This window comes from Homalodisca vitripennis, unplaced genomic scaffold (genome assembly GCF_021130785.1).
Source record: "Homalodisca vitripennis isolate AUS2020 unplaced genomic scaffold, UT_GWSS_2.1 ScUCBcl_2;HRSCAF=254, whole genome shotgun sequence".
NCBI lineage: Eukaryota > Metazoa > Arthropoda > Insecta > Hemiptera > Cicadellidae > Homalodisca > Homalodisca vitripennis.
In genome coordinates, this window is record NW_025776200.1 from 914,772 (window position 1) to 937,867 (window position 23,096).

The following is a 23,096-nucleotide window of genomic DNA, read 5'->3' on the forward strand; positions in this document are numbered from 1 at the left end:
GACACTGCAGTATTCAATGCTTACATCCTATACTCCAAAAATTCAGATAAACCCATGGCAAGGGATGATTTTGTTGATAGTATAGTACAAGGACTGGTTTCCAATGATACAACTCCTTCACCTACTGTGGCTCATGAAAGTCAAAGCGCCCATGAAATTGCCCATTTAGATGGGAAAAAACCAAAGACTGTGCATCATTTGTGCGAAAGACCCTAATGTGAAAAGAAAAAGAAGCGTTTATTGGTGTCCAGGGTGTAACTGCGGTATTCACCCTCTTTGTTACCCTAAACTCCAGCACTTTTATAGGCCTTACACAACAGGGAGGAAAAGGCAAGCAACTTCTAGCGATTCTGACTAGAAAAGTGTTTTTTCTAGATTTAGTTTTTTCCATATAACTTTTTCAGTGTTGTAAATATAAAAAAATATTATTGAAGCTTTTTTGTTTAGAATTAAATGGTGAATAAATTTTACATTTAACATAATCTCCTAGGAATGACATTTTTAAAGTTACAGAACGTAAAAATGAAAAGTTTGGTGGAAAAAAAAAGTTTTTTCGAAACATTTATGTGGACATTATAAAAAAAATTAAGGTATGTAAAAAAAAACTATACTATTTTATTCTGTAGTTTATAACGAAAAAATTGATATATAACAAGCATTGCTCATATTAGAATTTGCATTTTATTTTTAAATTATAAGATAGTCCTGCTTGACTCTGAAAAATAGCCCGCCATTTCAGCAACATATTACCGCCACTTAGAGGGTTAATCTGCATGCTCCTCTTATATTAGTCTAAAATTCATTGGTGACTTTGAACTTTAATGATATGCACAAATAAGTATAAATAATACAAATTTTAATCCTGATGATATTGAGACTTACTCTAATTCTTCTCAATATTTTTAAAAGATGATTAATGAGACTCACCAATCGTAGATAATAATCTTGAAGAAACACAGAATTCTGTCAATATTGAGAAATTTATTATAATTCCCACCAACGTTGTTTGAGATTGTTTATCTCCAACAGTACCGCGCTGTATCGGTTGAGTTTCTGTCAGGATAAGGAAGGAAACCCATTTATGAAGTCTTCATCACTTGTTTATTTTCAAATGTTCTCAGAATCTCGACAGTTATGTTCAAAGTTTATTGAGCATCTATTACAGTATGTAAATACAACATTTACGATCAAAACATAACAAGAACAGTGTGAAAATTAAACTCCATACTATAAAGTGTACTCTAATAAATATAAATACCGGGTACATGTAACATGAAAGATTCATTGATGTTCAATTGGGGATATTGTACATGCAGTGATTCAGTAAAGTGTACAATTAATATAATAACCACAAATTAAATAAAACAATTATAAAATTCAATATAAGCAGTAAAATAAACTTTTAAAAGTAAAGTACAGTAGTTACAAATACATTATCATTTTACATTACAAATATTCAACTACAGCGACTGGATTTTACAATTACTTTACACATTTGGTATAAAATATTATAATAAACTCTACTATTTATTTACAAATAAAGTAATTAAATATCTTTAAAGACTGGTTTGATTCAAGCAGACACACCTAATCCAGGTGTTTTGGTCTGAAGGTAGTTTCATGCTAAATAACAACATATTTACTTTGCTTAAAAATCAAATCATATTGAGAAAACTAATTGTGACAATCAAATTTTGCCAATTCAATTTAGCATTAATTTTAACGGTTTTATAAAGTAAAATCATTTTTTCTGTTTAAATTTGTATGAAACCTATGCATTTCTGTGTGGAATTCACACTCTCCATAAAATATTAGAGTTCTATATATAACTGAGCTTAGTAAATCGTACCTTCTCTAATCTTATATACTAACCTAAATGTTCGATAATGACTTTTGTTATTGATTAAAGTTTTACCATTACATATGTTTCACATTGTCTGTTAATGGTTTCAACTGTAGCTTGATATAGAACCCTAATTATTACATGTGGTTGTTTAATCACAAAAATATTAAAATTTAAGATTGTGAATTTGTATTAGAATTTAATCTTTTTTGCCAACACAAACAGACACAAATAAAACTCGAGTAAGAATATTTACCCCTTCAATATTTAATCTTGCACAGTACATTGACATTAATAACATGCATTTTATGCAATTGTAAATTTGTTGAACACTCCACCTACCATTTGGTAGCGAAAACAGAAAATATGTAGTATATATAATACTATATTAATTTTTAAACATAACAGTCTAATGTAGCTTGTCACTAGATTGGTAAGTAACAGAAAAATTACAAGAAAAAAACTTGTGAGGACTCACAAGCTCTATTTTCATGTGAAAAAATGTCTATTAAAATACAATTATGTATTCATTTCATAAACATAAATTATTATTATTATAGTTTAAACCCTTCAAAACCTAATTGAAAGACACAAAAATACAAATTACAGTTTTAGCACCAAAATGGTTCACTCACAACAACACATTTCCCAAAAGTCTTATCAGGAAAACTATGTTTCGGGATTATGCATTATTTTTACTATGGAAGAGCAAAGAATAAATTCTCTTTAAGTAACAAAAAAATCAAAACAATTTAGTTCTTTAACATAAATGTCCATTATTTTCGGACAAAAGAAACAACTCCCAACACATTGTATGTTAATACCATGTATCAGAAGTAAGATTTATGTGACATTCCAAAAATAGCTCTGTCAGTTGTTGTAGTGCTAAACCCTGTAATGCCTTGTAAGTGAGAAATACCTAAGAAAATTACACAAAAACTTAATAATATGTTAATAATCATACCAAAAATTGTCAATTTGTCGTTATTTTAAACAGTTATTTCTGTAAAAAAACTAACATCCAAGATATAGAGCATGCTCTTAAAGAGCCTTTTTAATTAGTAAACCCTCATTACATAAAAACACTAACCATCTATTAAGTATGAAAGTTCATTCAAGACAGTTCAACAGGTTGTATTTAATAACCAAATTAAAAATATATATGCAAAAGAGTATTTTTTTGCAAAATTATATCAAATACTTAAAAAGAATATAAAATTGATATAAATATGCCAAATTTGAGGTAAAGACCCAGTACAGGTGGTAGCAATATTCTATCTAGAATTCACATGTAAATATACAAACTGAATTGATCAATAACTAAGAACATCCTTTTCTCTACAAATTGTACAAAACTCTGTACACTTTACTAATCTATAAATAAATTATAACAATAACAGCAGTCAGTCTGCTGGCTTAAGGAACAAAATAATTTACTTGAATATATTTACGACTACTGTACATCTTTCTATCAGGTCGTGTTTCGCGAATGTTCAACACAAAACACAAATCTGCAATGCCGAGATGAGTTCACAACATACCAAATCCTTTTGAGTAGCTGATAGCCTTTATCAGTCGATCGTGCAGTTTGTCTTTGTTCTCGTATTCGGGAAGCAGCAGTACGTTGAAACACGTGTGGGCTGTAGGTAGCCTGTAACACCAGATCACTATTATTTAACCACAAAAATTTATTTTTTGTGTTATGTAGTAGCACTTCATATTTAACAGGGACAAACAAACGTAATTTAATATAACGAAAATATATTAAAAATTTGATTCATTGGCGACTTAATATTACTGTACCTGATCTTTGTAAATATTCACTTAAAAATGTCAAAAAAGCAAATATTTCCTAAATAGTTATTTGTAATGCAATTTAAATGCCTAATATTGGCACTTTTAGCTAATGAAACAGGTTAGAATGTGCTTTTAATGTTCAAGAATTAATTACTCTGTTAAATTAGTAGCCTAATGTAAGTTTTGTGGACACCAAATTTTATATTCACAAACAATAACAGATTCTAAAAAGATCCCTTATTTATCAATGGACAATAGGACAGTGTCATGCAACAAGGAACCAACCCTCAATTTGGTCAGTTTTGAGGTAATAACGTGATTCCATAGAGTAAAAAACACACTATCTGAAAGTAAAATTTATATGGTCTTGCTGAATTCCGTTTCGCAAATACAGCGGTCTGAACCAACCAACTCAAACCTAGAGAGAATTTTAAATTTTGCAACATAGAAACAACCAGCCACTTGGACCTACCCACATTTAAAAATCCAAGCTGATGTTGGTTCCTTGTTGCAAAATAGAGTTTAGATTGTTTAAGAAACCAAACTTGTTTACTGTTCCGTTAAATAAATAAATAAAATCATTCTAAATTGTTTGTACCCTAAGCTTTTTTTAACAATAATCTATTTTTAATATTAATTTATGCATACGCAGGTCTAACCTATTTGTTGTTAAAATACAAGCTGGTTGGTTCTTTGTTGCTATAATACCAAAATATCTGTTCAAGCTTAAAAAAAATATTTGAAGAGTTTGGTCATTAAGTAGCTACAAAAGCCAAAATTTTGTATTTATAAAATAAAATAAAAGTAGAACCTATTCATCGGAAGTATGCCAAAGATAGTGACAAAAGAAGATTTATGAGAAATCATTTTTGAATGAATTAAAGGTCTGCATTAGTATGTTTGTGTATACCTTGAGTATATCAACAAAAAGGATAAACACTGCTTTGACTAAATGTAGAAAGAATGATGCCAAAGAAAAGAGAGGTGTAAGAGGAGGACATAAAAAATCCCTGAAAGTAAAGCAAAAGAAGTCTGTAAACTTAGTGAAAAGGATTCCTAAGTACGTACAGGTATTACACTATAAAAGGGAAACTACAAGCAAGCAGTTCCTTGCTATGGATATGACAACACAAAAGATGTATGATCAGTACAAATCTGAGGTGAAAGACCCCTTGAAACTTGCAGTTAAAAAAAGTGTTTTATACTAAATTTAATTTGACAATAAAGGTACTAAAATCAGATTGTTGCACAAGATGTGATTCTTTGGAAGTGGTGATAAAAAATGAAGTTGATGAAGGTAAAAAAAAGTGATAAGACATAAACAAGAAGAATACTGGAGCGAAGCAAAAATTGGCCAGAGAGAAAATATGAATGCAGATATATTCAAAGAAGCAAGAGCGATGAAAAGCTTGAAGTAATAACATATGACTTAGAGAAAACCCTTCTCTTACCGATACTACCAACAAATTTAATATTTTATAAGAGACATCTGTGGCTGTGTAAACCTTGGGAGTCCACACTGTAAAACAGAATCAGGTTCATAGTTTGGTTTGGGCTGAGAATGAAGCTGGAAGAGGAGCACAGGAAGTAGGGGTCATAACGTTTTTGTAATGAGTTCCTAGAATCTGGTGTAGAGGAGTTGATCATGTGGTCAGATTCATGCGGTGGCCAATATCGCAATTTTAAAATTGTACTAATGATGAAATCTGTATTGGAAACCCATCCTACATTGAAGAAAGTAATTTTTAAGTATCTAGTAGTAGGACACTCCTTCTTACCCAAAGATGGCAATTTTTCAGATATAGAATGTACCTTAAAACTTCAGCAGAGGTTATTTACACCAAATGATTATATGTTCGCAATGGAAAACTGCAAGAAAAGAAATAAAATAACTAAAATAATTTTGTTTGTACAAAAAATATGGGGACAAAAGTAACATATAGAAAAAGAGGTGAAACAAATGAAAAGATAAGCTGGTTTAAAACTAAGGAAATTGAAATCACCAAAGATGAACCCTTCATTTTAAGTATGAAAGCTACTTTTGGGGGAACCCCTCAAAGGATTGACTTACAAAGGAATGGATCTGGGAGACCATCTGCGTTATTTTATTCCTCGTCATCCAAAGTTCTGTGGCCAGAAGGAAAAGCTGTGTCTGTCCTCAAGTTTAAAGACTTAAAATCTATTCTTTATTTAGTGCCACTTGAAGCTCAGGGGTTTTATACAGAACTCATAAGCAGCATAAATGTAAATGGAGATTTGGAAGGTGACAACGCCCCACTTGATCTTGAAGTTGATCATGCATAAGTCAGCGCTGTTGTTTTAGGTGTTAAAACGAGCATCGCTAAATAGATATTTTGTATTACTCCTTTTTGAAACTTATTTTTTATTTGTAAATTTCCGTATTATTCTGTTTCAAAATTATTTGTGGGATAAAAGATTTGCATAAAATTAAATGTTTTATCTGTATAACATTAACTATTCATTGTCTTCTTGTTAAACCTATAAGATTTTTAATCGTCAGGACATGTTATAATCAGCAGAAATCTGCCATGTAATACAATGCAAATCAATAGATAATTCTTATAAGTCACTATGAGTCTACAAACTCAAATACTATGTTAGCAGACATTCATTTAACCCATTGCGGATCGTGAAAACGGCGCGCGCGCGGGGCCTTAAAGTACGAATTAATCCGTATTGCAACGCAGCACCCGCAGTGTTTGCACGCCTACCTGCCTGCTTAGCGCGCTCGCTAATTATACATGTTTTTGTTTGTTTATGTTGTTATTTATGTTATATAAACATTATACAGATCAAATTAGACAAGTATATTATACTAGAAGTATATTCAAGTATATTCATAAATATCCTCGGAAGCACTACTTTGAGCGTTTTTATTGATATTGAAAATGATGTTTGAAATAGAGTTTCCACATCCCGGTGGTGTCCCAGGAACAATGTCTGAAATAGTCTGAACATCTGAATCATGGTCACTAGCCCGCTCGTCACTGTCAACATTAGTATCCGCGTAATTATGAAAACGTGGACAAATACGCGTGATAGAACCGTCTCCATCCTCAATAACACTATCGATATCACTTTATCATCACTTCCACTTTCTAATAATAGTCTATCTAATTCAGATGATCGTAAATTGTCACCCATTTTATTTACGTACACGCACACGACGGCAAAGGAAAATAGAACGCCACGACTGTACGCCTCAGACAAACAATTTGTCGCAAATAATAAACGTTATTGACCGATAACGAGGGAGTATTTGTGGACAAGTATCAGAGATAAGATAGGAAGCCAGTCCAGGAAAACTGACTATAAATATCTCCCGAGGCTTATAACAGCGATAAGCGTTCAAAACAAATGAGTCATCCGTACCACGGCATCCGCTGTGAGGGTCACGTCATTGTGCTTTTGGTCCACGCCTCGCTCGCGCGTCACCCTCACGTCCGTTTGATCCGCAATGGGTTAATAAGGCAATAACAGGCAACAAACCCAATAGTACAAGGAACCAACCAACACCTTCATATACAACAAAATGCAACAAGGAACCAACCCCTTATTTTAGCTTTAAAAAGTGTTAAATTGAGGTAAAATATGTAAGATCTTATATAAATAAATGCAAAAATATCACTTTCTATCCTTTAAGTAGTGAATTTCAATTTCAATTAGATATTGATTATGTGATCTCTCGGTGTGTTCAGATATGTAGTGAAGGGACACAGTACGCTCGATGATAGATGTAAAGAGCCTAGTTTTGAGATGTTCAGAATTAGTGGTAGTCACAATGCTGAGTGTTGTCCATAACAGTGTTAGTAGGAGAGTTCCACTTGATAGGAGCTCCTAACACATTTAGTTATATTGGAAAGCGCATTACCCTGCTATCATATTTTCCGCTGTGTTCTATAATTACTGTTTTGTGGAATTATATAGGTAAATTCAAAGTGTTCTGGCTGTTAATAATTACACGTGGCACCTCGTCCTATATATCACACCAAACTGTGTCACAAATACTCATGGTGACTAATAATACACAGAAAGAGACACATATCATTTTATAACCAATATTGTTCAAATAGTGTTGTACTAAAGTACATGTACTTAATTGCAGTCATATAATCATGTGTGTTAACAATATGTGTGAATTTAACCATAATCTCAATGATATTAATCGATGTGACATCCTCTCAAAATAAACTCAAAATTTGTATATTTAAGACTATGTTACTGTTTATGATCCCACCAACCCCTATATTCACTACACATCTATCTGATTAGTCATCCCCTTCCATATAGTAATCAAGTGAGATCTTTATTTACTCTCTCTATTCTACCCTCTCTCCAGTACTCATCATGTTCATATTGTGTTATACCTATATGTGTTCTGACAAGCATATATCCTCCCTGATCCTGACATATACTCCTCACTCTAAAATTTAATGTTACGACCGTTACTCATCAATGTACTCAGCCATACACAGAGCACAGAGTGATTCCCATTCAGAAGACTATTCCTGCTCTCCTAACTGTCTCCCGTTGTCATCACGATCAGTAGTGTCACCAAAGCAGACCTCATATGACTCTCCTCACATTTGTGAACAAAGCATTCAATGATCATAAACAGATATTCTGAATGCAGTATGTGTATACCCATATACAGACACGTCTCTGAGTGCTACTAATACCATGTTGTAACTGTCGATAACAGAAAATCATATTCTCCAACACCAGAAAGTCAGACTCTCATTGTCTCAATATAATGTTACTTGAGATAGTATTTGTAGTACATGTATGTGAAATGCGATTTGAGAGAAAGACCATTGGTACGGTAAGAAAATGTCTTGTCTCGTCAAAATGATACAAAATATTAAGGACTAGTAGATCAATCGCTCCCACCTAAATGAAAGAACTTCTAACAGTTAGTAGACTAACGAGTAGCGGAGGTGTCACAGATCATGAGATAGAAGAGATCTGTTACTGTCAGATACACATAGTTTAGTCTAGTCCACTCTGTTAGATATACCTCTGTTGAGTTATCATTATAAGATGATAACTATACAGTGACCACACTATGTAAATGTTTTACACAACAACTAGATACCCATAAACCTGATACATCAACCCCCGTAATTGCGACCTTCAACACATTCAAGGTTTATTTCGAAACTTAGTCATAATCACACTCCAAAATATCCCCTCCATCCTCCAACCCCTCAACACACATTCCCCAACACTTGTACACCAACTAACAAATTCCCCCATTTCCAAAATTCATAATACTCACATACCACCCAAACCATACCTCAACTCCAACCCAATAATATTTTAATTCCAATTAAACCCTCCAACCAACCATACATACATATACACCTTCTAAATCTAACCCTAATCTACTACTTTCCAATCCTCCCCCCTCCCATACACATCCCTCCCCCCGCAGAGATGTATACCAGCGCCACGTTAAACAGTGAAGAAACACCAACTAGAGAAAGATGTTACACTCCCACGTCTACTCAAGTGTTCCAATGTGCTTACCTCGAACTCCAATCTAATCGCTTGAAGTCAACCTCATTCCACCTCCATATCCAATCCACCTTGATCATACGTACGTCTAAAGCGTTAGATATTGTCGCTAGCAGTTATCCTATACAATTGCTGTATAAAATTTAGTCCCCACCGCCCCCCCCCTCCCAGTCCCCACAGTTCTGCTCACCCCACCCCAGCACACATACCTCATAACTACTGTCAAAAAAACCCCAAAAAATCTACCATTACACCTCACAAACAAACCTGAAGCACACCTCCACAATCCTCATCACACCCCCACCCCACCAGCCCACAGTATACCATCAGTCGAACCCCCCATCTCACCACGTGCCCAAAACCCCCACCCCCTCATCCAACCCCTGTGTTCGACATCACACTCTCCTCGCGTGAGACAACAACTCCCTTGATCCCATGCAAAACTCTCACTTTCACCCCTAGATATTCCGTTTCTACTATCTCCTCCCTGAAAGATCGTACCCCGTGTATATGCCATCCAGTCCTGTCCGCTCAGACATCCGTAGAAGACCACCCCCCCACAGCCCACCCCACTCTTAAAAAGACGTCTGTAAATTCTTGTCCCCCCAGTCCCTCCAACCACAATAACTTTTGTATTGATAGAATTCTTAATGTCCCACCACACCCACTCACCCTCCAAAGACTCCTTTGTCCCCCAATAACATTTCCTTGTCTTCCCCACCATCGTCGCAACATCTCAAAGTAACTTCTAAGATGGTACGTTTGAGACCAGCTATGAAGCTACACTGTTCATGACTACTCCAACCCCCGCTCCCGTCTCCACTTTGTCAGCCATCCCACCTCCCCCCCTATCCACTCGTCTGATCATTACCCCTCCTACCCATCTATAAAGCCCACCCTATCTACACGTCATACCTTAATTTCTCTATAACTACTGATGAGAAAAAAAAGATACACCCCTTATCCACCCCTCCACTCCTCGTGTTGTCCCCCCATCATATCCCACCAACCGCACTACCCAATGCCCAGTACTACCACTAACAATACCCCACCCTACAAACAGTGTTTCTCTCAGCGTCCTAAGTCGCCTCCACTGCACTCTCTATCTACACTCAATCTCCCTATCCTCTCCTCACCTCTCAGGTGAAAATATACGCTTCGTTAGACATATCCACCACTCTGCACAGTGTCGCCCTCCTACCCTCCTCCACATACATGAAAAACAACGATTTGCTTGTGAAAACAAAACAAACGTGTAAATACACCTTCTGACCCCTCCGCCTCCTCTACATGTGTCAAATACTGTTCATACTGACCGAGTTGACGTATATACATGACGTGTCTATAACCTGTGTAGAGAGTATCATTCCACAGACGACTACTAGTCCCATACTTTTTTACCCTAAGCGAAGCTGAAGCATAATCAATTATATCCCTAAAGCCTGTCACTCACTTTAGCAGTAAACCATATGTATAACGAAAATAGTAGTGTCACCACTCCAAAACATAAGATATCTACTGATATCACATTCAACTGATAACTATCTCATAGAATGAAAGACCGCTCAAACATGTAGAGTTCTTTGTTGATAACTCTCATATCCTGTAATCCTATGTTCATAATAGCCGATGTCTGCAATAATAGTGCCCCCCAATACATGAACTCTCAGTAATATCATGACTTCGTCCGTTCCCTGACCCCCCTATAAAATAACAACAATGCACATCCACGAATCCATTTTGACACTATTCACCGCACAATCTTGTAATACATCACCACGACTGTGTAACTGAGCTACCTCACTGTCCCAGACCCACTTATACGCTCTCTCCACCATACTCAGATGCATGTACAAATTGAGACTATACACAACCTACAACTCAGTCAATAGAAGAACTGTTAGTGTGTAAAAGAAACAGTATGTGGGAAAGGTGCTGAAATAATTAGCTATGTCGCGTGCTCCCTTTAACCTCACATATATATCACCCGAGCACTTAGTATATCTCCAACTTAGTAACAGAACAACAACATCCTTGTCTCTTATCAAGATAGAGGTCCACTATACAACTCAGGCACCAGATTGACAGCCGTCACACGATAAGCGTAAGAACTCTCACCTTTTCTCTCTCTTTTCTCTTCAGTGTAAAGTTTCCTTTAACAAATCAGAATCACATTCTTGTGATTATACTTGTCTTTGAAGTATTAAGTTTTATGGTGATTACTAACTACATGCTCAATGACGAATACAGAGAACATTACTTGAAGGCAAGTATGGAGTACAAAAGGATTGTAAGGACTCCTATACTTTGTCATTGATGTAATTATATACACCTGCTCAGAGAACACAAATAATGCACAGATGATTAAGAAGTTATCTTGTGAATGTAATGACTATCTGTCTACAGAAGGCTATATTAAACGTATATCTGTCAGATCCTTGTGAATACTACTCTACCCTTCGGTCAGCGTGTCTCGTTTGTAGGTTGGTACCTGTAGCGCCACAGATGTCACGCTACTCAGGCCGCTTGCTGCTCGCCGGTCGTAGTATCATTGAAAAGTGTCTGCTTCGTCATTCCTCTAATAGAGTCGCACTAAAAATATGACTGCGTAAAGATCAGGAACATCGGCGGCCGATAGGATAATTGTGTCAGTGTACAGACTATAGCCCCCACTACACCACGAGAGTTCACAATCATCTTAATAGGAAAGACTGTAAGGATGTGCGCGAGACTTGAAATGGCTTTCTAGGGTCTATTTGTATTTTCCTTGAGATATATAGCGTGGGGATGTGGAATTGTGGGGTTTGAAAATGCGCGTCAGTTAAAGCGTTTTTCGGAGGAATCCGGGACCGAAATGCATAGCACCGCCCTCTCGATTGGCATAGTCGTAGTACGCATACGAGTGCAACTGTCAATAATATATCAGAGATCACATGTCATAAGAGAGATAGTAGTGATTGGCTATTGCAACATCTGATTTTTACATCAGAATTAGTGATTACTATTACCAGAGGTCAATCTCAAATAGAGTTATCCTTTTTATGCACTGAATGTAGTTTGGTTAGGTCTGTTTGAGTCATTTATATTTTTGTGTAGATGTTGAAGAATGCGCGTCTTTGGCTTCTAGTGCACGGGACTTGGAGAATGGGAACAGGGTCTGTTGATTATTGTTGCTTCTCCAGGGTAAATCTGTTTACATTAAATGAGGACTAAAGTGATTTCGACCTCACGCTCTATCAGGGGTGGTTTGTTTGTATCTGTGTGCGCATAGATTCGTGATCATGGGAGTTAACTCGCTCTCGCTAAATCATGTAAAAACGCGATCCACAGGTGCAGAGAAAGTGATGATAAAAGTAGATGGTCTTGAATATATATAAATGAGAAGAGAAGAAAGGTCACTCAGTAGATGTCTAGTAATACGCAGTTTCAAAGATCAATCACAAGAAGACAAACATTCCTTTAGTTGTTCAAATAAGTAGACGTTGATCACGGCTTGTATAACCCTGAGAGTAGACAGAGGGCACGAATGGATGTACTGCTCATGTACTGAGATCGAGCTCTATTTTGTAACATAGTCGCACTTCAGCTAGAACTAGATGTTTTCCTTATAAGTGTGTATGTGCGCAAATTTCATACTGTTAGTCCAAAGATAAACTATTTACATGAGAGGTTTCGAGCGGTTTGTACCTAGGACTGGCTGTGAGGGACTGCCTTGGTAGGTTGTTTTGTTGTATTTATTTCAGTAACGATTTTTAATAAAAAAAATAACGTTTTCATTTGTACAGACCAACGACGAAGTTCTGTTAGTAAAAATAATTACATGGGAAGCCCAAATGCAATCTTTTTTGTTTTCTCCGGGACATCCATAAATATAAATACGGGCACTCTTAAATTATGTGCATGTGGAGGATATTAAAAATAACGTGAGAACAAGTGAACAGAGTTAGGGCAGTTGTACAATAAATCCCGTGAGGGCTCCAGAGGTTTGGTTTGGTTTGGGATTCCAATTATTTGTGAAAACTGCTTTGGAACAATTACCTGGATTCATTTCATTCATAGATTTTTCTGTGTTGTTGTTGTTCAAAAAACATTGTTGTGCAAGGCAGATTTATATATTCAGACAGTTTCTCCACAAACGGGTATTATAAATAAACGGCATTCACTATATAAATTTATTTTAGAATTATCTTAATGTCAGTTTTTAATCTATCTGCCTCATTTCCTGTATCTAGTTAATGGCATTTTTAGGAACTAAACCTTATAGTGGGGTTTAGTGTATTTTGGTTGTTTTTTCTTATCCAAAACACGTTAAGTCAATTGTTATTCGTCAACTATATGGGAGAGCATTATAATAACAATTATCTTATTGTTTCCATGGAAACATATTTTTGTTTTTTTTTTACTTATATGTAAGAAAAATTGATTTTTGGGCATTTATTTTTGCCCCACATACAACAGAAGTCAGAGAAATTATATCTAAAATAAAAGGCTTTTGTAATCTTTTATATCTTTATAAACCTTGACACCAATAAAGAATGAGTACCGTGAAAATTTTCCCCCTAAATTTTAACTTTGACCACTTTTTAGCAGTAAAAATACCTTGTAAAAAAATTTCGAAATAGGCAAATATATGTAGAATATTATGCAGAAAAAGAATAATATGTGGCAATACGTTTTGGTAAACACCTGCAGCACAAATTATATACAGTAGGCTAAGTTTTTTTTTTTTTAATACCTTAGATTAAGTGTAAAAAATTAATATTGTCAAAAAGAATACCCTATTACAAAATAAACAAAATATGCACCATAGCCAAAAAGACATAATTTCTTTAGAGGCAAAATATAAAAGACAAATACCATGGAAACACAAATTTTTTAGTAAAAACCCCGAAAAAGCTACAAATTAGGATCTATACTAAATTTGTATAAAGAACTCATACCTTTGAATAAATATATATATATAAAATATTTTTTGATTATGGCTGAAAATAAAAATATATGATGCAATGTGAAAGCTAAACATAGCCTTCTTTTTTTGGAAAGATAAAAAAGCAGTTTATAACTAATGAAATTAAGCTATTAATTTACATATAATATGTTTTAGCCTATATGTTATTCATTATTTTTCTCTCTAGAATATATAAACAATAATATAAAAATATTTAAATAAATAACATCAGAATCATAAAAACGGCAAACTGACTGGATGCCCATTTAGGGAAAGAGAAATTGCCTTCAACTTCATTTCGAAACTGTTACCAACCCTGCAGCACAAAATACCTACTTGATAATTCTTTTTATGCATTAGATCTTCATCTTCAAGAATTAAATAAATGTAAATCCATAAAATTATAGAGTAGTTTAGTTGTACTATTAAACATTGCAGAGGGGACCCAATATAAGGGTTCTGGAAGAATGTTTATTGTAAACTAAGTAGGACAGAATGAAATGGCAGTTACAGTGCTGAGAAGCGAAGTAATTTTTTTGTATTTGGTTACATTTTGCAATTGTGTATTACGTAATATCAGTCAGTTCTGAGGCTCGTTAAAATTGTCAAATCTGGTAATTTTATTCAAAACTGCTGGCACAAGCCTTTTTTTTATTTATTTATTTTCTTTTATAAAATATATATTGCTAATAAACAGTACTTTTATCCAAAAACTCTGAAAAGCATCTGAGAAACGCTCCCACATGACACAGAGCTTTTTGGAAGTTGCACTCGAGATGTGCCTCACACATTGCTAGGGTACAAAAATGCAATACTAAAACTGCCTGAGAAGTATATACTTGTTGTAGGTGGGATGGTATGGATACATATCTGGTACATGTGATCAACCTATACCTATCAGAATCTGGTCCATTCCGGGCGATGATGAGTTTAAGCTTGCTAAGTCCACCGACAGGCACTCTATCACTGCCAGTAGCAAAACTGTAGCAGTTTCCTCTGGTCCTCATGGCTGAGACTGTGCACGATCTGCCAGAACCACCGCACCACGGGGTGAATCATTGGTGTAACCTCCATCATACTCCGTCACCTCCTCCAGCTCTCCCAGGTCAAATTTCTAACAACATCATCCGGCAAAACCTGGTTACCTTTGGCAATGTTTGGTAGCTTGATTCACTCTAACACTGACAAACACTTCAACTATTAATGAAGACAGAATGGTCTAATAAATATTTGATTACATCCACGTCTATTTTAAGGTACTGGTTAGTGTACGTTGAGGGCTCAAAAATTACCAAAATGCTCTCTGTATTATTGATAATTTCAAACACCATATAACTCATTCTATTGTACAACCGCAGCAGGCAACTAAACAAATGTTCTAATGGTCTGAAGAACACCCCCACATACTGTAACAGAACTAATAAACACAATATTAATAATAATCAAAACTCAAGCTCTGACAAAGTAAATATGGAGCAAGTCACTGGAGCTCTCGCTTTCAATGGAGCAAGTCTCAGTCAGCCCCCCAACGCTTGACAACAAAGCATGTCTCACTCCATCTAACAGTTCACCCTCGAAAAATATAATTTTATGCCATCAACTTTACTCAAAGAATGTTTTTGTGTCAAATTGAGAGTTGAACAATGTGCCATGCCTAAATTTTAAATAATGATATTTTTAAATTTTACTTAATTTGTAAAAAAATGAGTTTTAAAAAATGTACAAGAGTTTTTACTGGTTTAAAACTTATATTTGGGATTTTTAACCCTTTGCACGCCAACGTACCTTATATTACGGGCCGTCGGCTACTCAACTGAAAATCGCCAACGGCCGTAATATAGGTACGTCACGTTTTTCGCCTGTAATTTTCTTATAGTTCCATCTGATTGCCACGAAATTTTGACTAATCGATAGTCGATTAGTTGCTTTGAAACCACAAAGTAGTTTATCCCTATATGGACTGTTTGTTTGGTGGTATTTGAGCTTTGCAGGTGTTGTATTGTTTGGTCGAGAGTGAGGTTACGTTCGTGTTGCTGTGCGTTGTTTACGTTTGTATTTGTCTCATTACTTTTGTTGTTAGGGCATATTTATTATTTATATGTACTGAAAATTTAGTAAAATAAATAAGAGGAAGAGAGAGAGCAGTCACCAGTGAGTGAAAATACACTGTTAGGTGCATTACATGACACGGGAGTGCACGTATTGGATGATGAACTAAGTGACGATTTTATCGACAATATTTCACAATCAGATGACTCCAATATTGATTCAGATTCTTGTAATGAGGCAGTAGTGGATGATACAGACGAAGATCCGGATTTATTCCCCTGACAACAATGCAGATTATTCATCATCTGATGAGCTAGACTTGCCTTCGACATCATCAGCAGGTAGGCCTAGGCCTCCTAGTGGTAGACGAGGTAGGCCGCCAAATGTTGTGCCTGATATTTCTGATCAGAAGTAATTACTGATGCTTCTAGGCCTAATAGTAATGTCCATCAACAAAATGATAATCAACCCATTATTGATGAAAATAATTGGAAAATAACTGATGAGCTTGAAAATCCTGGCAATGACACAAATTTTCTCTTTTCTGAAATACCAGGACCAAAACATTACCCTCCAAGTGATGCATTGCCTGTTCAGTATTTCAATATGTTCTTTACTCTTGGCTTACTTGAAACCTTTGTTACAGAAACTAACCGCTATGCAAATGAATATATTCGTAACCATCCAAATTTGTCCCCAGGTGCCAGAGTACACAGTTGGCGAGTTGTTACACTCGCTCAGAAATGAAAGCTTTTTCTAGCTTGTATATTGAATATTGGGGACTAAATGAGAAACCCCACCATCAGCAAGTTATTGTTCAACTGATTGGGCACTGTTACAGCCCTTTTTTGCCCTAATAATGTTTAGTAGAAATCGTTTTGAAGGCAATCCTACAATTCCTTTCACATAGTTGATAATCGCACCCTAGCTAAACCCGGTGAACCAGAATATGATCCTGCTGGAAAGTTCCAACCCCTCCTAGACCATGCAAATAGGCTATTCAGGACCCACTACACTCCACATAGGGAAATTTCTATTGATGAGAGTCTTGTTGGTACAAAAAATCATTTGCAACTGATTTCAATACCTTCCCAATAAACACCACTATAAAATAGGGAATCAAGTTGTGGATGTTATGTGATTCAGTAACAAAATATTGCCTAGGTTTTACTTGCTATAAAGGTAAAAAAGAGATGCAGATGGTAACAGTGAAAATAGACTAACCTACAAAGTTGTAAAACCTTTGTTACAAATTGGCCAGTACCTGGGAAAAGGCTATCATTTGTTTGTTGACAATTTTTTTCAATTCGATTCCTCTTGCAAAATTTCATGTTTAGCAAACTCAACATACATCACTGGGACGATTAGGAGAAATAGAAAGGGAATACCTGAAAGAATGAAGGGAAAGTTGGATGTAGGTCAAGCTCTGTATATGATGAAACGACAACCTACTGAATGCTGGTGTACAGGGACAAGAAAAGTCAAAAGAAACCCGGGTCGGTGATGTTGTTGTCCACAAAAGGGTACCGCTAAAAATGTTTGAAAAAATAAAAAAAAAAGACATAACAGAGAAGAAATTACACTAAAACCTGAAATTAATGATCTGTACAATAGATGCATGGGAGATGTTGAAGGGTCAGACCAGATGCCTTTACTGCTACCTTGATGAACGGGGAGGACAATAAAGTACTGGAAGAAGGAAACCTTCAATGTATTTGCTAGAATAGTGCTAAATGCCTATATAATTTATAAGGAAAAATTGTGTTGGAAAAGTTATGTTAAGGGTACCAGTTCACAAGCAGTATTATTCGTGACCTTGGTCAAGAGTGGCTTGACATAAATAATTGACCACGAAACATGGCAGGTGGAGATGGACCAAATGGTTTTGGTTTGGAATCATTACCTGGCACAATGGAAAGGAACTGCTGTGTTTGCAGTAAAGTTAGCACTGCAGCTGGAGGTCCTAGGAAGAGGTCCAGACTTATTTATAAAAATTTCAAGAAAGGCATTCATGCCATTTGTTTTGGGCAAAACACCGATGTTAGACTCCATCCGTGTAATGTACATAGTCTCTTTTAGCTATAGTTTTGTGATTTTTAACAGTGAAAGACTGAGGGAAGATTTATTTTGTTTTGTGTTTCTGTAAGATTTATTTTAGCATAGTGTCAAATATTGATTTGTGAATATAGTGTAACATTACATACAACGTCCATGCAACTTACAAAAACTGTGCCCATGTCACATTTAGTGAAAAAATCACAACTGGACTGTTATATAAGGTAGGCTTTTGAAATTTTGTAATTAGGTTAAGGGGTAGATATAGTTTACTAGGGATATAACAGGAAATCAGCATAATTTTTTTTGAAACCACTTATTTGTGCTAAAAAAATTTTGAAAAATGTTGAATTTTTTTTTACTTAATTTTTAATTTTTTTATAAGTTTAAATTTACATGTTATGCAAACTACAATTTACCAACTGTAACAAGGGGGCATTTCATAAGCAAAAATTCAATGGTTAGAAAAATCATCCAAATATCTGTTAATTTTTAAAATAAAAAAAGTTATGTGATACATTTTTGTGGGAAAGCATTGGGCAAAACTGCTGAAAAATTGCCCTTGGCAGTTTCTGGGTCAGTACTTTTGGAAAATAGGCTGGGCGTGCAAACAGGGTTCAACCTTGCTTGTGACATAGGTCAATTCAAAGACCTCGATGCCTAAGATAGGAGTAAAATTGGATATCTATTCAGTTAATGAATGATATTTGGAGATTGGTGCAGACATTAATTATGAAATAATGGTTACGTTAAATTTTACTTAAAATTACTAAAGTCTTCTCTATATTGATAAAAATAGTTATTTCTTTATAAGCTGCTGCAATAACATATATGTCTAGCCATCCTAAAAACGTTGGGTGTCTTGGTTAGGCTCCTGATGAAGAGCAGGATTCGGGACTGTTGCAATTCGGTTCACAGTGTTATCAAGGGAAAAGAAAACGGTAATATCTGAGGGAAATTAATATGTCCTTTTAAATAAAACTTAAGCCTTTTATCTATATCTTTCACCGCTGAAAGATTTTTTTCCCATCCACAAAAAAATACATTAGGGAAAATTAAATTTTTTTGAAACAACAATGGAGGATGTTCTTGACAAATAATTGTTATAAAATACAATTACAATTTTATTACAACAAGATCTATTGGCTTTGTTCTAAATATTAACTTTAGATTTAAACATTCCTTGATCCTCACCTTGCTGTGCCGCAGACAAGCTGCTCTCACCTCCTCAGGTCGGATAAAGAAGGTTGAGTGGAGACTCATCATGTAAACCATCTGAAACCCTCTTCCTGAACGCTTTGTTTTGAGACTGCCTCTCAACTGAAAGTGTTTTCTAGCAAGAATATCAGACATAGAGGTCACACAAATTCCTGAAACCAAAAAATATTTAAAGGCATTAGTAAACTTTCCGTGGTTTTAAAAATGGTTACTAAAAACAGAAACCAACATTAATAGGAATACCTCACTACTCATTATAAACTACAACAGTGTATAGAATATTATCGATCTTTTAGCATCCACGAAGATGTCAAGCTTTTTTAAAGAATTTAAAGGGGACCCTAAGGTGGTTTTGCCCCACCCCTCCAATAAAATTTGCTAACCTTATTCGTTATCCTGAGGTGACAAATAATGAGACGTCTCACCATTCAGCTTGAGATCATGGTGCAGTACACTACCAAAACACATCAGTGTAGCAGACCTGAAATGTCTGGACAAAACACAGATTCCATATCCTCTTCCTCGTACATCCATCATCTTCTCCAGCCCACTATGTAGTGTCTGCAACAAATTACGACTAAATCGACGTCAAAGCCACTCATAATTATATATATATATTAATGTCTTGTAAAGTGTTATATATACTTATAAAAAACTTGTTACTATACAAAAATATGGTTTACAATCATGCAAAAAATCCAGAAAAATTAAGATATGGGGGCTATGTTTTGCACAAACTAGTGTATTCAATGAAGGGAACCAGCGTTTGTGTTTTTTCATTGGTTAAAAGCATTTGATGATGTAAAACAGTATGGAACCCTACAATTTTTTAAAACAAAATAGTCATATCAGGTACATATTATTTCGAAGGCGGTTCAGAACATTCCCAATACGTAAATAAAAATTTTGGACCTAGTTCCATTTTTAGGTTTTTGCTGTTATGGAATAAATATATTACATATACGTCCCAAAAAATTAATTTGGTCAAAAAGAGTCAACTTCCATCTGTTTAGTTTAATTTTCTTATCAAAAGCATAATTTAAGGCAAGTGTTATAGTTGAAATTAATTTCTGTCCCGGATTAGCGAAAACAAATACAAAAAAAGCAACTTCGATTAAAAAGGCATCTACTTTCAATCTCTTTGTAATTCCACTTTCTGTCTAAGATTTTTCAAGCTACCATAGTGATTTGGTTTCAATTTTTTTTGTCCCGATAATAGAAAAACGTATAACTTAGTGCAACTGAAAAATTAATGAAGTCCAAAAGAGTTATACAAATGATTAAATACACCACCATAATGGAAATCGGTTTTTTTTTTAAAAGGGCGTAAGTCAAGAAATGAAAAACTTTTGGAAAACTAAAAAAAAACTGTTGTAGGTAAAAGATTATGTATCAAAAGTTGGTTTTTATTTTATTATCCTATAAAGTATAAGAGGTAGGAGGCTATTTTTACAAAAGTTTCTATTAGTGAACGTTAAAAAAACCCCCAAACGTAATTTTTAACTTTAAAATTTGAAAAATATCGCCCTTTTAAAAAAAATCAAATCTTTGATAGAATGATTACAAGATATTTCATGAAATAATAGGCATTTATTTACATATGCAAAGTACAAAATGTACATGAAATTACAATGTGTGTCCTTTATTTATTTAAAAATAGTAAACTAACTAGTTTAAATAAATGTAGAAAACCATCAATAAAAGTCTTAATCAAGTTCTGATTGTTCTAATTCTATAACTCAATATCAAACCACATTATGTTCACAGTCTAATAGTTGGCCAGTTGTAAATTTTCTTCATTAAACCCCCCCCAGTTGAGTGTTCCTGTGGAATGTACACTTCCTAGGCTTCTTTATGTCCTCGTATCTTGGGTTTTTTTACTCGGTACTCGGTTTTCTGGATATGCCAAATTGGCTGGGGGACAAACTGCTTCTTTGGTCTTTGACATTAAGAATGTATGCGATACAATTCCATTAATATTTGGATTAGCTTTGATGCAACCTTTGCTGTCACATGTTGTACTCCAAACTTATGAACAGAGAGCTAATCTGAAATGACACCTTGTTCTTCTTTTTTTGTTTGTTTGCCTTTTGTTTCTTGGCTGAAACACATGGACTTTTTGTAAAATATCCCCTGCCACTTCTTAAAGTTCAAACACAACATCAGATGACACTTCATGGGACTGAAATTTTGTCAATGCGTGAGGAACACTGGCAAAAATGATTTGTGTTATCTCATGTACAGTAAAGATTCGGTCTTTTTGCTTCGGGGCCTTGGAAATGATCCCAAAATCCCTATTCACAGGGAAGAAAACTGTGACCACGTAAGGGAAAGTTATTGAGTCACTTTCCTAAATCTCCACGAGTCTGTTAGATACAGGACAACAATCTTGACAGGGCCTCATTTTTTGTTATGTCCGAGAACAATTATCACCTAAACAGTCGAAGTTCAGTATACTTGATCAGACCACCGACTTTAAGTACTCATAGAGGAAAGTACAACACTTTCTTTAGGGGGTTTTTTTTGCTCACTCCTTCATGGTACAAAAATATTTGTTGTCTTGTTGTCTGTCTGGTTGTGTATCCCAAAAAACATTAAACTGATCTCTGCCTCATGTAATAGAGCTCTTGAACGGTTAATTTTGGTAAGAATTGAAAATTGTCTTCATGTAGTCAAAGGCTGTGGGATAACACGTGTTTTTTCATTTTCACCTCTTCTTCTGATTGCTCATGTTGTAAAGGCTGAGTAAAATTTTTTACTTTTGGCTTTATGGACAAGCAGTTCAGCATATGCTGCTCTTTTCGCCACATCTATTCAAGTTTGGAGATTTTTTTTTAATATTGAGCTCCTCACAAGTGCTACATACATCCACTTGTGGGCGACCTAAATGGAATAGTTAAAATTATCATGGTAATTATTGCCAAAAGAAACTTAGGCTAAACCTTAGGAGTCTTACTTGCGGATGTTTTTCTTGATACATTTGCCACTAATCTTTTTTAATGTTCAGGTCTGCCAGACAAGTAGTATTTTTTTTTGCCACAATAATGTGTTTATTTGAGTGAAAAAGATTCGTATGTGTGCTCATGCACTAATTGATAGATTTCGACACGGTAAAGCATGGCTGACACCTTAACCTCTTTTGTCCTCAGGAGTTTTGCCTAGAAGTATTAGATTTCTAATCCTCCTAACTCGTTTCTCACTACTGGAGAACACGGATAAAAAAGCTTTGAAACATACTCTCTTTCCGTGTATCTCCTACCATAAGATGATAAGAAAATGAAGCATTTTTCTTGCCTCTGTTCACCGAAGTCTTCTCTAGGCCGTTCTTTTGTTGCAACATCTACAGCGTCAATTAATCCTTGGAATATTACAAGTCTTGCTCATTTTTGGAAGGAATGTCATAAAATCTTTGGAATACATCAAGACAGTCTTCCTCACGGAGGTTTTTTTAAACACTTGTTGGCACATCTGTAACAACATACAAGAACTGGAGGCATACAAATACTTAACCATGACAAAGAAAACCTGTAGTCCTATTCATAAACATAAAACCTAACAATCTATGTAAAACTCATCATGATAGGTAAGAAAGCATTAGTGAGGTATGCCATATTGAGTTTTAATTTGTTTTAAAGTTTGATTTGTGAT

General features: G+C 35.0%; 1 protein-coding gene across 1 annotated transcript; it reads right to left on the minus strand.

The window, feature by feature from the left end:
* Positions 1-1,078: 1,078 nt before the first annotated feature.
* On the minus strand, positions 1,079-15,142 carry LOC124370325 (ubiquitin-protein ligase E3A-like). Its single transcript, XM_046828615.1, has 2 exons — positions 15,021-15,142; positions 1,079-3,494 (listed from the first exon to the last, which is right to left on the minus strand). The coding sequence occupies exons 1-2, from the start codon at positions 15,131-15,133 to the stop codon at positions 3,374-3,376; spliced, it is 234 nt and encodes a 77-aa protein (XP_046684571.1). The 5' UTR covers positions 15,134-15,142; the 3' UTR covers positions 1,079-3,373.
* Positions 15,143-23,096: the final 7,954 nt, after the last annotated feature.